This window comes from Hypomesus nipponensis, chromosome 10 (genome assembly GCF_054491055.1).
Source record: "Hypomesus nipponensis isolate SF chromosome 10, ASM5449105v1, whole genome shotgun sequence".
Taxonomy (NCBI): domain Eukaryota; kingdom Metazoa; phylum Chordata; class Actinopteri; order Osmeriformes; family Osmeridae; genus Hypomesus; species Hypomesus nipponensis.
The window spans coordinates 9,290,287-9,306,650 of NC_140370.1; the positions used below are offsets into that span (position 1 = coordinate 9,290,287).

Below are 16,364 nucleotides of genomic sequence, written 5' to 3' on the forward strand. Positions count from 1 at the left end.
AGCCCGCTTTTAAACCTGCTTATGAAATCCAGCCTCAGTCCTAATTGCATAGCCTTAGTTGTCATGTCAACTCGAGTATGTAGGTTATTCTCAGCCATATTTTCTGTTCTATAAATCATTGGTCCATTCATAATTGAATGTATGTAAAGGCTGTGTACTGTGTGTCCGTCTATACATGGCCATCTGTCACAGTGCTTAAGCCAGCCCTTGCTTTATCGGTTGGGAGTGGTCCCCCTCTGTGGTAACAGATTTGTGGGGAACAGTAGGACTTCCAAGCTAAGCTGTCATCAGTGTGATTGCAGTTTGAGCTGCCCGGTATCATACATCTTGAAGGATTTCTTCTGAGATTTGATACCTAGGTGAGAGGGACTTCTACACAAGAGAAGCAAAGAAGGAAAACCGTCTTCAGTTCAAACTAAAACTTTATAGTATCCTTCCTGAAAGATGGTTTACCGGGTCATAATGTTACACATTCAGTATAAAATAATATACAGTATTATAACGACAAAACAGTTATCAGCAAGGTTGCTATAATAAAGGGCTGTTACAATAACCAATAATTGTTTCAGAAATATATGGTTGAGTCTCTAACACTACTCAAGGTCCTTGCCCGATAACTATTTGAAGTGGATCCCTTTATCAACTGTGAAATGCATTTTTCATTGGCTACCAATGATGCACACTATGATTCACTCAGCCAGTGATTCAAAAATACTTTGTTGTTATTCAGTAGGTGTTGTAAGTTATCGTGTTTATAGATGTAGATTATTTAGTGTAATAAACAATATATAGCTAGATAGATATATAGATAGATAGATATGTATGTATGTATGTATATATGTATGTATATATACATATACAATAGACATTATCTATTAAATAGACGTGTCAACCACCATTTACTCAATAAGTAAAGACCAGAATAGATTAGTAGTAAGTATCTACCATGACTATGAGCCAGAGTGACAGGAACCTTTAACTATCTAAAAATTGCACATCAATTAAAATCAAAACTGCCATACTTTTAAAAACAGGGTGTTCTCAAAATCAAAAGTGAATTTGTAATACCTTGGTCAAGGGGCCAGACTACAGGGTTAACTGTTCGATCATCAGCAACAGACCTAACAAATGCTGATCTGAGCACGGAACACCCCATTTTAACAGCAAGATTTAAAGAATGCCATGTTCACCCACCCCTGGTTGTGAACAGTGACTCTGCGTTGCAATCCCTGTCGTCTGATGACATGTATGACTGTGTATCCTAATCCGGGGGCAACATTGATTATTCATGCTGGGAGAAGGGGGGGCCCCCCAGTGCTGACATGTGCCATACTCACTGGAGCCTATTAATTGGCATGAGAATGAGAGGAGAGAGGGGGGGTGCCAGATAGAGAAAGGGAACGCGAGTACGGGAGAAACTGGACGGGGAGGGTAGAATTGCGCGAGGCAGTAAGTGAGATAGTCGGGTGAAGAGAGGGTGTTCTCTTTTAAAGAATACACAGAGTGCACGATGGTTGATGGGACTAAAGCTTGAGACAGAGGATTGGCTCTGATCTATTGGCCAACGTGCTTCTCTTCATCTCTGCGGATCATTTTCTTGCGTCTCCTCTCACTCTGGAATCAGCTGCCTCTTATCTTCATCTGCTTAGCTAAAGAGAATGACCACCTACTACCCAAGACATGAATACGGCTCCAAGGCCTCCAATGGTGGGGAGCTTGGCACAACCAAACCAGTACCTGGTAACCCGCGGGTGAACCTGAATCTCCAGGAGTCCCTTGCACACCTTCACCCCCTTCAAAGGCAGCACGCTATAGAACTACACCAACAACAGCTCCAAAAACAACAATCAGAGCAGCAGCATCAACAACAGCTTCACCACCAACAGCAGCAGCATCAACCACAGCTTCACCACCAACAACAGCTTCATCAGCAGCATCAACAGCCGTACCGACAGCAAGGCCATCCACCAGTTCAGTCATCCGTGGCAACGTTCACAGCCTGCACTCTCCCTGCCTCGTGCAGAGCCAGGAGCCGTTTTATTAACCTCCGGGACAGCGTGAAGAAAAGCCCCACCAAAAGTACGGCTAAAGTCCCAGGTGGCGGAGGTGTGAGGCCTGACATACCGTGGGTCCCATTCTCCTTCGACAAGGTATACCTTACCATCATCTCATCAGTTCACTACAAAGAGTTGTGCTACAATCACTAGTGTCCTGGCAGAAGGAATGTGTGGCAAAGTGTGTGTAAAGAAGAATGTGTGGCTTATTGTATGGACTGCAGTGTTAATGCCAAATCTTAGACTTTATTGAATGCGATTTGGTTATTTCTAACCAAGGTGGTATAGTTCTTTGCTTCTTTGGTCTTGGAATTTGAAGGGAGGATGCTGGTAACCTGATGATTACATGGCTTTCTGCCTGGGCTCAGTTGATTGATAAAGTATTTTTTATTTGGTCTTTTTGTAGTTGAATTTCACCCTAAATTGTGGTTTTGACATCTCTCACCAGTAGTTCAAGTGTTCAGTTCTTTAAGCTCCTCTACAATTAGCCATAAGACAATTACAATGCAATACAGAAGCTACTGTTAGTAAAGCTGATTGTTGTACTGCTTATTCATAGGCTCCAGTCTTATACAATTCAATTTTAATCTCTGGTCTGTCGTGTGTTGCAGAGAGTTTTTATTCATTTGGAGCAATTAAGCACCATTGTGAAAGGATTTTCAAGCGGAGCTTCGAAAGTAGGGCTCGCAGATCAATGTTGTTGATCTGGGCTAATTTTAGCCGCAGTGCTTCATCTCTGTTTTCCATGGGTTTTGGTTCAGCAGTGATAAAGCCCTTCCCAGCTCTTCTTCTGCACTTCTGCAGAGCTTCATGAGACCACTGAGGTCAAAGGCTTGAGTTATTGTGATGTGAGCATGCATGAACGGTACTCTGTACTAAATGCAGTGTTTTTGTCAAACATTCAATGGAAGTTTTTTTTTTTTTTTTTTTTTTTTTTACTTTAAAAGATGACAGCAGTACAAAATTCAGTAACCGACTAAAGCAATGTATAATGATTTGTGGATGAATCCATAAAGCTTCCTTTCCATAGTAATTTGTGGAAAACCTACGGTAAATACATAAATGGTAGTGAATGAAAAAATGAATACAGCATACGGTACTTGGCACAATAATAAGCTAGCAAAAATGTCTCATAAAATCATACTTCATTTCTACAACAATTTTGATGCATTCAATGCCTAAATACCTCAGAAGCATGTCCAACGAATCAGTCCTTCTACTATTGAAAGCACAAACATGTATGACTCAAATCCTGTCAGTCATTCTTGCAGTGAGTCACTTCACAAGGGTGTGAGTTTAAAAGAACGCGTGAGCACATGGAATGATTCACACTCAACTAAACTCATGACAGTTCTGTTATCTATTCATACCAAAGAAAGTGTACACGGCACAAGAAAAAAGGAGCTGGCCAAGATTTTCCTGTGGGTGATGCAACCCCTCTATTACACAGCCATCTGCCACTTGTCATCTTCTGCCATGGTGTTTGGAAACACCCCTTGTACTATGCCGTCAAGGGGAAAGGTGCCCAGCCTCTCTGATGCACTACAGGGGGATAACTTGCGCATCACATGATGGAAGTCAAACAACTGAATGAGACATATATTTGGAACCAATACATTCATACAGACTACAAAGATTATACTTTTTTTCTACTTTGCACTTAAGGAAACGGACAGGTTCTTAGGGGTTTTCAAGATGAGACCCGTTGTGCTGGGTAGTTGCAACACTACTTCAAGAATGTACACTCACTTGCTAAATAAGATGGCACAGTTTTAAGTATTAATTTGCGCTTACATTTTTTTTATTCACATTTCTAATCACAAAAAGGGTATCTGTCGAGGCCAACCCATACTGAGTCTCATCTACACACTGGGATTTGGAATGAATAAATAAAAATCCTACACACACAATTTCTCTCTTACACACACGCGCACACACACAATAATACACCCTCTCATCCTCTCTGTTCCTATCACGTTCTCTCTTGCTGTTCATCTTTGTTGCAGTGTTTGTCTGACCTTTGACCCCCTCATGCTATTGTTTAGCAGACAGATGCCGCCCCGCCTTCCTCTCCCATAATCCCTGTGATCCCAATCTCAGCTGAGACTGCTGTCATCCCTCTGACGTCACAGGTTTTTTTTTACCACCATCCTGTCCTTATTTATTTATTTTGCTGTATTCATGTATTCATTTTTTTTTTTTTCATCCCTGCCATTCCACTTTTGGTTTTGATGGAGTTAGGAGATTACAGTGAGCGCGAGAGAGGGAGAGAGACAGACAGAGATTGTGGGAAGAGTGCCACACTTTCCCTTTTTGACTGAAACAGCCCATCTGTGTGCTATCCAGGCTGAGATACAGAGTGAGGCAAAAAGAGAGAGAGAGAGACAGTGAGAAAGAGAGGAAGGGAAGTGGTGAGCACTACCGACGCAAGCCCAGAGGACTTAATTTGATTTATTTAGCCTTCATGCTTCAGCATTGCATATTCTGCAGTGTAAAATGCCATGTACGTATGCTCTCCATCCTGGTAATCTCCTCTGAAAGCCAGTCACTCCCCTTTTTCATCCTCAGTTGGTGTGTAGCATCATGAGGAGAGTAAGTGAATGTTGTCTTTCCTAACTGAAGGGGCTATTTTAAGATTGTAAAGATATGTTTAAAAACATTTGAGCGTTTTTTTTCTGTCCGAATGTATAATGGAATTGGCAGGTTTTTAAGAGTTTACTGTGTGTCATACTTTGGAATGCAGTCCTGAAAAGCCAAAGAATGAGCTGATTTTGTTTCCGTTTACAGGCGAACCCTCCCCCTGTAGTGGTCAATACAGAAAGTCTGGACACGCCTCCATATGTAAGTTCAACATGTTTGTTAATCTACTGTCGCTGTGCATAGCATATTATATCCTGTATTGAAATATCCCCTCTTTTCATTTGGATTATCATAAATGCATTTTTATAAGTTAACAATACATCATTACAGTGAGGTTTTCCAGGAATAGCTATGTACAGTACGTTCTCATAAATCAAATGATCTTTTATTTCAGGAGAAAGATTATTCAAAATCTATAGTTCAGTCTTAATAGAAAGGACTGGTTTGTTCTCGTGTGTGTGTGTGTGTGTGTGTGTGTGTGTGTGTCTCAGTCGGAAATGTGTCGTGTATCTGTGGGTTCCGCAATAACCGACCAGAGTACATCTCCTCAGTTAATTTCTTCACTTCATTTCCCATGAGGTCTGAGCAGGGGTCAGGGGTTAAGGCTGCCTATTATTCTGACTACTCAAGATGATGACATCTGCATCTTTTCCTAAAACCAAAGCCTCAGCAGCTTTGAAATAAGAACATCCAAAGCCTCATGGGATCCATCCTTTGAGTTGGTTCTCTTAATGGAGCAGTTCTGGGATTCTGGGATGTGATTGGTCCTCTTTGACATTCAGATGGGAGCAGTCTCCGATTGTGAGCTTCATATTAGAAACGTGCATGTGTAGTTAAGACTGTATACATTTACATTTTGTCAACTTAGCTGATTCTTTTACCCAAAGCGACATGCAACATGGTGCTTACCTTCATTTCTTTAACCATTAGTGAAGAATACAACTTTATACTTGTTGTTTGACCTTTGTTACTCCTTTTATAGAGGGAATTGTGTGCTGTCCATGGTGCTGAAAGCAGATTGATGCTGGCTGTATATCCAAGCCTTATTCACTCCATGAATTCAGTCAAAGCATGTCAGAATATAGGCTACCTGACAAAAGGCTACAAGCAGTATTTACAAAACATAAACGGTAAACCTGATGTTTGCTGGGATTCTGTTTTAATGCTACTTCATAAGGTCATAATTGTAGTCTGTACCAACCTTTATGTACACCACCTCCACATGTCCTGTTTGGTCATATGAAGGAAGTGAGTAATGAGGGCAATGGCTGAATATATTATCAAACGGCCTCCGTAGTTTAAAGGATTCCTGCCAAGCAATGACACCAAATGTCAAAAGTGGGTGAAGCAGCATGTGTTCATATCCCTAGTTTCTCTTCATCCCCTTCCGTGGCCTCACACCAATCAGAATTAAACTGATGACGACACAGCAGCCTTTAAAGTTGTCCCACACCTGATTGGGATCGGCAGTGCTCAAGACATTGGGTGTTGTCAGCAAGATGGGTCTTTGTCTTTGCAGGATTCATTTGTGCTGTGGGGGAGAAAGACGGGATGAAAGAAGCAGACGGGGTTGTGCTGCTTCTCCAGGTTTTGCTGACTGACAGTGGTTCTCACTTCTCTGAGTACTTCTTTTGCGTTTCATGTCTTAAATTCTCATGAATCGATAATAGAAAGTACCTGTACTCGCCCACGGTAACCATTGAAAAACCGGAGGTCAATCTGAAAACGTTTTGATTTTATTGATGTATATCATCAATAATTAGCTCTGACTACAGTGTAACGTAAGATGTGTGTTTGTGTGTTACTCATGCAGACCTAACCTCTTCTTGGTCCAGACACGCCTCACGTGTGTGTGTGTGTGTGTGTGTGTATGTGCTGTGGTTGAGGGTAGACGGACAGGCCTCAGGGCTGACTGAACCATGAACAGGAAGAGGCCCAAACACTATTGATTGTTCTACCAGAGTGAGACAATCGGTCAGCTGAGATAAGGTTTGCCAATCATCTAAACAGCATTGATCATCACCGGTCAAGAAACCTGTTTAGTTGTGATTGGTTTGCACAGTTTAAAATTGGAATACCATGGTTGGTGTAATGGTCAGATCACACATGGTCCCCCAACACATGCACAGTACTGGAGAAGCTCATTCAAGTATGTGTGCACCAGCTCACGGGTTAGCTTGGCAGAGTCTGGACCAGAACAGGTTGGTAGTTACCAGTCCTGTTCACATTTGCACATTTTATATCCACTTGGCTGGATATTGACAATGCAGTGAAAGCCTGAGTGCCTACCTAAGGGCACAACAGTGCTCTGCTATTGAATTCATCCAACCATTTCTCTGAAGACTTTGGAAAAACTTGGGATAAAAGCATCTGTTAAGTGGGTGAATGTAAATGAAGACAGCACAGCTGTGTGTGTACAGAGACTAGTTTAACATCTTCCTTGACCCTGACATTTAGTTACTCTGTAGTCCAACTTCAGAAACAGAACAAGTAGATTCTGGTGTTTGAACCAGAGGGTAATACTAACTCCTCATACACATCTCTCGTTCTTACCTTTTCAGGTAAACGGAACCGAAGCAGATTATGAATATGAGGAGATTACGCTTGAACGGGTAAGAGAGACCATTCCCCCCTTTCCCCCCTATTCTTAGTGTGACTTTATTAATGGTGCATGTAATTTGACTGATTCTTCCCAGAAACAATGTCAAATTTGCCCATTAACTCAAAGGGTCAAGTCACTTCATGTTTTGTTGCTTTACAATGTAATCCGCCCACAATATTGTGAAGTATTCTGACTTTGACCCATCTAAATGTACATGCAGACTCTTTATTGTTAATCCACATTTTGTGTACTTAATTTGACCCCCACTTATAACACAACCTCCAGACTTGTAGAGAGATGGAGAGTCCTTGCTTAAATGGTGCAACTCAAATGGATCACCTCTTTAAAATCCTACATATTAAATGACACTCAGCCATTGAACACATGTTATTAGACTGCATTGTGTTCTCAGCTCTTCAAGGACTCAAGTGATGAATACCTGTATCTCGTAATGATTAAGTTCTGTCTATGATTCCTTACTTTCTTTTTTTTTACATGATACACACCTAAGTCTTTCACTTTGTACACCCTGGTCCCTTGCTAAATGTACCCGCATCTTTATCCTGGAATGTGCCTGTGGTGATGTCTTTTTAAAAATTATTTTCATCTTCTTTTTTTCGCGTGACCTAATTCAGCTGTGCTCTCTCAAGTGCACATTATTATTAACACGGCGTAAATAAAAAATGCTTCTCCGCAAGCTGTCTCCCTGCTAGCTCTCATCCCTGTGCCGCTGTTCCTCAGACGCGCAGACTTTCTCCGTGTGTGCCTGTGTCCTGGTGCTGTTTACATGTGCTAATATTACCACACTGAAGTGGTTTGGAAACATCATAATTAGACGCATTACAACTTTCCTGCCACACTATATATAATATTCCTGTTGTTGTCGTTGTTGACTAACATCTATGTGGCTTTCGCTTTGTTCTTTCTCTCCAGGGAAATTCGGGTCTGGGTTTCAGTATTGCAGGGGGCACAGATAACCCACACATCGGTGAAGACCCGAGCATCTTCATCACAAAGGTTATCCCTGGGGGTGCAGCAGCCCAGGATGGACGTCTTCGGTGAGGATCACAGACGTGCGCACACACACACACACACACACACTCAGACTGCATGACATGGCTCACACCTGATTGTGTGTGTATAGGTTTGTACGGAGATATTTTTCTAGACTGTTCTACCTCACAGGCATAGACCAGGCATAGATTTGGGAGTACAGTGGCGACAAGTGTAGAAATGTGTGGTGATAGATGTTCACCTTATGAACATGTGCTCCTGGGAGAAAGGAGACGCATCCACATAGAAAACCAAGGCCTTCAGAAGGGGCTCCAGGCTGGATTCCACAGAAGGGTAAAGAGCCGGCTTGGTAGAGCCAGTGACACCACAGGGGATCCCCTCACTGTGTCTGAGGGACAAGTAGCCTTCACCCAGCTGCCCAGACCACCCGCAGAGGCTCGGGCTGATTTCACGGCTTCATAAATGTTTCAGAGAGTCCTGGCCGGGGAACGTAATCCAGGTGCTGATGACTGTCTGGATAAGGATAGGGTCACAGCCATGCTATTCTCCATCGTTGAGGGGGGGTCAAATATGTCTCCCTTTATGGAGAGTCCGATTGCTCACTTGCACTGGAGTGTTTTTTGTTTTGTTGTCGAGTCGGTGTCAACGGGTCATGTTTCTATTTCTTTGTTGATGGAAAGATTAGAGTCAGTTCCATTTCACCCTGCAAATTCATTTGATTCAGGTACTATAAATGAGCCCATTGAAAAGAGAGGACAGTTTTGACCAAATCTGGATTCTTATAGACAAATGAGTCCAGCTGAGATAATGCCTGACTCAGACCCTGACTCGTGTTCCTAACAAATCCTAAACAGTGTCAACGATGTGATCCTGCGAGTCAACGAGGCGGATGTCCGGGACGTGACCCACAGTCGGGCCGTGGAAGCACTGAAGGAGGCGGGCTCGCTTGTACGCCTCTACGTGCGCCGGAGGAAGGCCGTCTCTGAGAAGCTGATGGAGATCAAGCTTGTGAAAGGGCCTAAAGGCACGTACGGAAGCATCACACACATCACATGGTCTGCTCTTTTGAATGTAGTGAGATACATTATACCCAAGTTACATCTTACATGATAATAATCAGTCTTAAAGTCATATTAAACCCCTGTTCTGGGGGACTCTTGAAATACATTTCAGCAAATGTCATTATTATTATTAATATAATTCTGTACATATCCCCAAGTTATTATAAGTGACTTTTAATCTGTTACTTGGATGTTGAGAATCAACCTTTCTGTCCAGTATAGAGGCTTTAGAATATATTTGTTCAACATTATTCATCTGTGTGAAGACAATTTAGAAGGAAAAGCACTTATATTGAGGAATACTTTTTTTTCCCCCCAACATGTTAGGGTTTAATCCTAAATGTAAATATAACTGCAAGCAGTAATGGCGGATTCCTCCAAACACTGCGAACCATTGAAAAATGTTTATTTTTGACAAATTGTAACTGTATAGAAAAATGTATGCTGCAGAATTACCAATGGCATACCAAATCTGAAATGCAATACCATCAAGATCCACAAGGGCCTTTATTTCAAGCCAGTAAGTGAAGGAAGGGGGCTTGGTGAGCTTATCCATTCCAGAAAGCCTTGTATCTTTATGCATTAAGGCGTGGCCTGTAGCGCCACCTATGGGTAATGGTGGGCCATTTGTGGTGTGGTAGTTACTCTTGGCCTATACTATTAATGTTTCAGGATTTTAAAAACTTTTTACCATTGCATATAAAATCGGAAATGCAATACCAACAGGATCCACATGGGCTTTGGGTAAAGTGTGGTAGTTACTCTTGGCCTGTACTGTCAATGTGTCAGGATTTGGAGACCTTTTTACTATTGCATACAAAGTAGGAAATGCAATGACACCAAGGTCCTCAAGGGCCTATGCTGATATTCAAGGAATGAGTGGGGGCTTGGTCAGCCCACACAGTCCTGATATGTTGCGTGTGTGTCTTGCCAAGCCCGCGCGTGTCAAGGGAAGAATGAGTGTCTGAGAATTTGGAGCATGCGCGGGGAGGAGCAGGGGACACATTTCATTGTAAATTTCCCTAGAAATTAGCCAAGCATGCATGTTTCAAAGATTCACCAAAAATCGACCTTTCATCTTAGAGTCAACTTTTTCTCAGATTTGTGTACTAAACATTCTCAAGAGTCTTCATATGAACTTGTTTGACTGGCTTACGTGTAAAGCATTGCGAACCATTGAAAAATGTATATTCTTGACAAATTGTAACTGTATAGAAAAATCAATGCTGCAGAATTTCCAATGGGATACCAAATCTGAAATGCAATAACATCAACATCCACAAGGGCCTTTATTTCAAGCCAAGAAGTGAAGCGCTTTAATCTTCACAAGAAGTGAAGTGCTTTGTGCTTTAGGGCGTGGCCTGTAGCGACACCTATTGGTAATGGTGGGCCATTTGTGGTGTGGTAGTTACTCTTGGCCTATACTATCAATGTTTCAGGATGTTTTTAACTTTTTACCATTGCATACAAAATCGGAAATGCAATACCAACAAGATCCACATGGGCTTTTGTTAAAGTGTTGTTGTTACTCTTGGCCTTTACTATCAATGTTTCAGGATTTGGATAACTTTTTACCATGGCAAACAAAATCTGAAATGCAATACCATCAAGATCCACATGGCCTTTGCAAAAGACCAAGGAACACTCTCCTGAAATGTTGCGTGTGCGTCTTGCCAAGCCCGCGCGTGTGTCAAGGGAAGACCTATGGGTAATAGTGGGCCATTTGTGGTGTGGTAGTTACTCTTGGTCTATACTATCAATGTTTCAGGATTTTTATAACTTTTTACCATTGTATACAAAATCGGAAAAGCAATACCAACAAGATCCACATGGGCTTTTTGTTAAAGTGTTTCTTTGCCTATACTATCTATGTTTCAGGATTTTGAGACCTTTTTACCATTGCATACAAAATCGGAAATGCAATACCATCAAGAGCCACATGGGCCTTTTTTTCAAGCCAATAAGTGAAGGGAGGGGGCTTGGTGAGCCTATCCATTCCAGAAAGCCTTGTATATTTGTGCTTTTTGGCGTGGCCTGTAGCGCCACCTATGGGTAATGGTGGGCCATTTGTGGTGTGGTAGTTACTCTTGGTCTATACTATCAATGTTTCAGGATTTTTATAACTTTATACCATTGCATACAAAATCGGAAATGCAATACCAACAAGATCCACATGGGCTTTTGTTAAAGTGTTTCTCGGCCTACACTATCAATGTTTCAGGATTTGAGACCTTTTTACCATTGCATACAAAATCGGAAATGCAATACCATCAAGAGCCACATGGGCCTTTGCTAAAGACCAAGGAATGAGTGGGGGCTTGGTCAGCCCACACTCTCCTGAAATGTTGCGTGTGCGTCTTGGCCGCGCGTGTGTCAAGGGAAGGCTGAGTGTGTGTGAGATTTTGGAGCACGCGCGGGGAGGAGCAAGGGAGACATTCATTGGAAATTTGCCTAGAAATTAGCCAAGCAAGCATGTTTCAAATATTCACCAAAAATCGACCTTTCATCTTACAGTCAACTTTTTCACAGATTTGTGTTATGAACATTCTCAAGAGTTTTCATATGAACTTGTGATTGAATCAGAGTATCAGTTTTTGACTGGCTGATGTGTAAAGCATAATTTTAGCGTTAGCGATAAGTTCAATTTGCTTTATATCAATCATTTTTTGAGATATGAATTTGCCTTTGCACATGGTAACATGTTGTAGTGTCTTCCTCCGATCTACCAAGTTTAGTGTTGATATCTCAAAGATTTGCTGAGACATGACTTCACATCCTGTTTGGCGGCTTTTCTGATGAATTTGATTGGCTGTACCGGACAGACGGTTATGAGGATCAAAATTCCTTTGATAACTTTTGTGAGGCTTGGTCTGAAGATCATCTCTGGTGATTTTGAAGAAGATATGACAAAAATTGTAGGAGCAGTAGGCTTTCAAAGGTTTTTGATAAAACCGGAAATGGCGGGAAATCTATATAACCGGAAATTAACGCCATGGTGTGCGTTGAACTCGGCTTGATCCAGGGAATCCAATGGTACCTCATTTTTGAAAATGAGTCATACGGTTCAAAAGTTGCGTGTGTAAACACAAGTCCAACTTTGACCCATTGGTGGCGCTAGAGTGGTCTAATGGGAGACATGAAACTTGGTGTAGGTATAGAAGAAACTGTCCTTAATGAGTGTGCCAAATTTCACAAAAAGTTGTCGATGGGGTCTAGGGGCTGCCATTGACTCCCATGGTACAAGAATTACAAATAATAAAACCACCAATAACAATAGGTTTCCTCCTTACGGAGGAATCCTAATAAAAGAAGCAATAATGGTAAATCACTTCTTTGGATTAAGACTGGCCTGGGGGTTCTGACAGGGGTGGGGGGAGGGATTGTCCGAGTCACACTACCCTTCTGGCACAAACTGCATTAACTTGGGGCTGCCTGCAACCACAATGCTGGCCTTTTCAGTTAGAAATGTATGTATGCATCATTATCCATGATGCAAAAGAGGACATTATTGTGCTTTTCATTTCTGGTTGGTAAATAATAAATATATGCAGATTTTTCAATCTGTTGTCTTTATTTGCCAAGTCGCTTTTGCGATAATTCCCCCAGGGTCTTATGATTATTCAGACAATTGGAACAAATCTTCAGCTCCAATGAAACCTATAGAGAAGGGTTTTCTTTGTCAGAATGTACAGTTCCACCGTTCGTCTGGGCGGTGTTGGTTTATTCTACTACAGTATGTTAAATGTTCCTATTGGTCTCTCCATAGTGGTCTGACAGACTTGCCCCTTTGTCTTGGTCTCTCCTAGGTCTTGGTTTCAGTATAGCAGGGGGTGTGGGGAACCAGCACATCCCAGGGGATAACAGCATCTACGTCACCAAGATCATTGAAGGAGGAGCTGCACACAAAGACGGAAGATTACAGATAGGAGACAAACTTCTGGCTGTAAGTGCGCATTTTGTATGGTGTATTTGGACACATTGGTCTTTTGTCTGATGACATTATGTCCTGTGTGTGTTGTTTATATATGTGTGTGTGTGTGTGTGTGTGAACTACCCAAGTGTTGAGCTCTCTGTTGTGTTCCTGTGCAGGTGAACAGTGCTTGCCTTGAAGAGGTGAGCCATGAACACGCCGTGACTGCCTTGAAAAACACCCCCGACGTGGTCTACTTGAAAGTGGCAAAACCCAACAGTGTCTTCATGAATGACAGCTTTGCTCCACCTGACATCACCAACTGTGAGTATGCTTTTGTGTTGGTTTGTATTATCTCTCCCTTTCTGTCTGGACGTAAACATGTGCCCCCTATATTAAACAAGCTGATTTCCTGTTGATTTTTATTTTTTCTCTTTGAATTTCTCTACTAATTGACAGTAAGAAATTTGGATGTGCATCTTAACTGTGTGTTTGTGACATCTGCGAAGTCAACAAAAAAGGAATACAGAAATTGAATGATACAATTGATGATCAATTTAAGTTCAAATGTTTTTAAGGTTTGCACTTCATAGATGGCGTGACAAAGCTATTATTGTGATACTGATGACTCGTTTATTAAATTAATCCCATATCGGTGATTTATTCAATCCAACATGTCGTTTTACCGTTTCATTTGACCTACGGTAGCTTCCTCATTTAAGTGAAATGTAATGGATAACACCAGGTGGTAAGTTCTTGTCCTGTGCGAGAAGGATCTGGGAAATAGATGAAAGGATTCCGTGACACACTCTGACTCCTAACCACATTCATCCCAGACGCATCCAATTGCACAGCAAAAGGAGAGAAAAAAAAGCCAGCCACCCAAATCACAAACCAATTTGCAAAAACGACCATATGTGCCAGAGGACCAGCCCCAGCTGGCCACCCCTGACATTTCCGTGGTACTGAGGTTGAAAGTGTGTCAGATCAGCCACCACATTGATCTGTCCTGCTCGCTCGTGGCGGGGCCGGGGGGGGGGGGGGGGGGGGGGGGCACTAACAGCCCCACAGAGGAAAGGGCTCAAGCCCTATTGATTGGACACATCTGACCAACCTACCCCCACATACTGACGCCATTCACTCCCTCAGCCGTGAAGGCCTCAGCCAAACTGCTCCTGTTGGTTAGGTTAATGTATACACTGTGAAGCATCATGTCAGGAAGTGATGTCGGTTTTAGCAACATGGCCAGCCAGTGATGATACTCATCTTAGTCGTCAGATTGTTTTCCCACAAATGTGGTTGATTCAAGGCCATGTGACTTATTTGAAGGGGGTATTACAAAGCAGATGACTTGCAATCCATTACTGCCCTGTGTGGACAATGCTTTCCTTATTGGGAAGGTGAAAGAATGTTAGAGACACACCAATGAATTGGATATTCTCCTTTTCTTATAGGTATAAGTATAGTTATTTGTACCAGAACAACATAGCCAAACATCAGGGTGAAAAAAAGAGCATTTGTGTAGTGAGAATGCCTGTCCCTCAGGGCACCAAAGGTCATGTCCCCCTCTCACGTCCCAGGGCTGGAGGCCTCTACAGACACACACCACACACAAGCTGTTTAAATGCATCCCAGTCATTTCTGCTCCAACTAATTATTGGGGAAGGGAAAATCACATGGGACCACAATTGATCCATCTCAACTAAAAGACAATGCCCCCTCTAATTTACTGTGAATGGCACGTTTCAAAGACAAAACTATGCAGCGCTTTCCTTAAACACGGTCGGTTCACATGCATTAGTGGCAAATTGCTCCCTTGATGGATCCCAACGTTGGTGATGGTGGGGTTGGGGTTGCTCAAGGGTGAAAAAGGAGTTAGACTGTCAGTTTCTGCATTGTACAGAATTTTTCCAACAACACCGGAACAGAGTTCCGAGAAAATGTGATTCTGGAGGAAATGAGGCCAGCAAGAATGTGTGCAGTAACATGTTATGTTCAGGGAGCCTCATTTCATATATTAATTTCACAAATGATCACTTAACACATCACCTGCAATTCAGTTGATGAATTTGTTACAGCTGGGCAGAGATGGGGTTAGTGGAGTTAATACTGTACATTCATTTAAAGAACTACAAATTGTTCTGTATCATCCCCAAAAAAGATTCATTCACTGTAATGCAATGGCATGAAAGACCTAAGCTAGTTCCATCTCCATCCATCTGTTCTTTAGCGTTAAATGATTACAACCTGTATACAATGATGGTACAGAAGAGTGAATACATAGACATACAAACATGCTGAGTTATTAGTGTGACACTGACTTGACAACTGGACCAAAATACTTTTGAAATCCAGTAAAAAGGTCATCTGCACCACCTTGAGCTCAATGCTAGAGGCGACTGTCACTATCAGTGTCTTGGCAGTCCCCCTCTCAGTCCTCTGCGCTCTAAAAAGCCCCTCTAACTGAAAGCTTACGCTAACACGGCGCTCCCAGAGATCCCCCGAGACAAGCATACCGCTGTCATGACGTGTCCACTCACAGGCGTGAAGGACAAACGACAGAATTGAATCACAGCCCGGGTGTCACGGGCCGTGCTGCTGCTGATGCTACGACCATTTCCTGCTAATCCAGACAGTAATACACTAATGCAGAGAACGGGGAGAGGTTGTGGGGCTGGGGAGGGGGGAGCAATATTATAATGATGGTTCCCGCTAGGAAGCATGGAGAAGGATCCAAACCGGAGTTAATGAATGAGAAATAATTCTGTTAAGTGTGCACAATGGCTCAATAATGGGTTTGGGGGGGGGGGGGGGGGGTTAGGAAATGGGGACATGATTGTGTTGATGGGCCTTATGATGTGGTGTGCACTGTACCCTCATCCTTCTCTTTGGAGTTATCGGATGCACCAATTGGGTTGATTGGATCAAGAGATGGGGCTGGGGGAGGGAAGCTGCAATTAAGTGAGAATCAAGGCTTAATCTCCCGTTGTTATATTTAATTGAAAAAAGGGGTCTGGAGATCAATTTCAAATGTAGAATACCTACCTGAAGTTGTATTAATACATGTCAACTTGTATTAATTC

At 42.4% G+C, this 16,364-nt stretch overlaps 1 protein-coding gene across 11 annotated transcripts in view; it reads left to right on the forward strand.

The window, feature by feature from the left end:
* Positions 1-16,364, forward strand: part of dlg1b (discs large MAGUK scaffold protein 1b) — a 68,180-nt gene that overhangs the window by 38,207 nt on the left and 13,609 nt on the right. For 7 of the 11 annotated variants that reach the window (XM_084706578.1, XM_084706567.1, XM_084706568.1 and 4 more), the window contains 7 exons: positions 4,100-4,186; positions 4,842-4,895; positions 7,256-7,306; positions 8,230-8,354; positions 9,165-9,334; positions 13,178-13,314; positions 13,461-13,605. In XM_084706578.1, coding sequence (XP_084562704.1) covers positions 4,100-4,186; positions 4,842-4,895; positions 7,256-7,306; positions 8,230-8,354; positions 9,165-9,334; positions 13,178-13,314; positions 13,461-13,605 — 769 coding nt within the window. The remainder of the gene's footprint in view (positions 1-4,099; positions 4,187-4,841; positions 4,896-7,255; positions 7,307-8,229; positions 8,355-9,164; positions 9,335-13,177; positions 13,315-13,460; positions 13,606-16,364) is intronic. The other 4 variants (XM_084706575.1, XM_084706576.1, XM_084706577.1 and 1 more) reach the window with 2 other exon arrangements.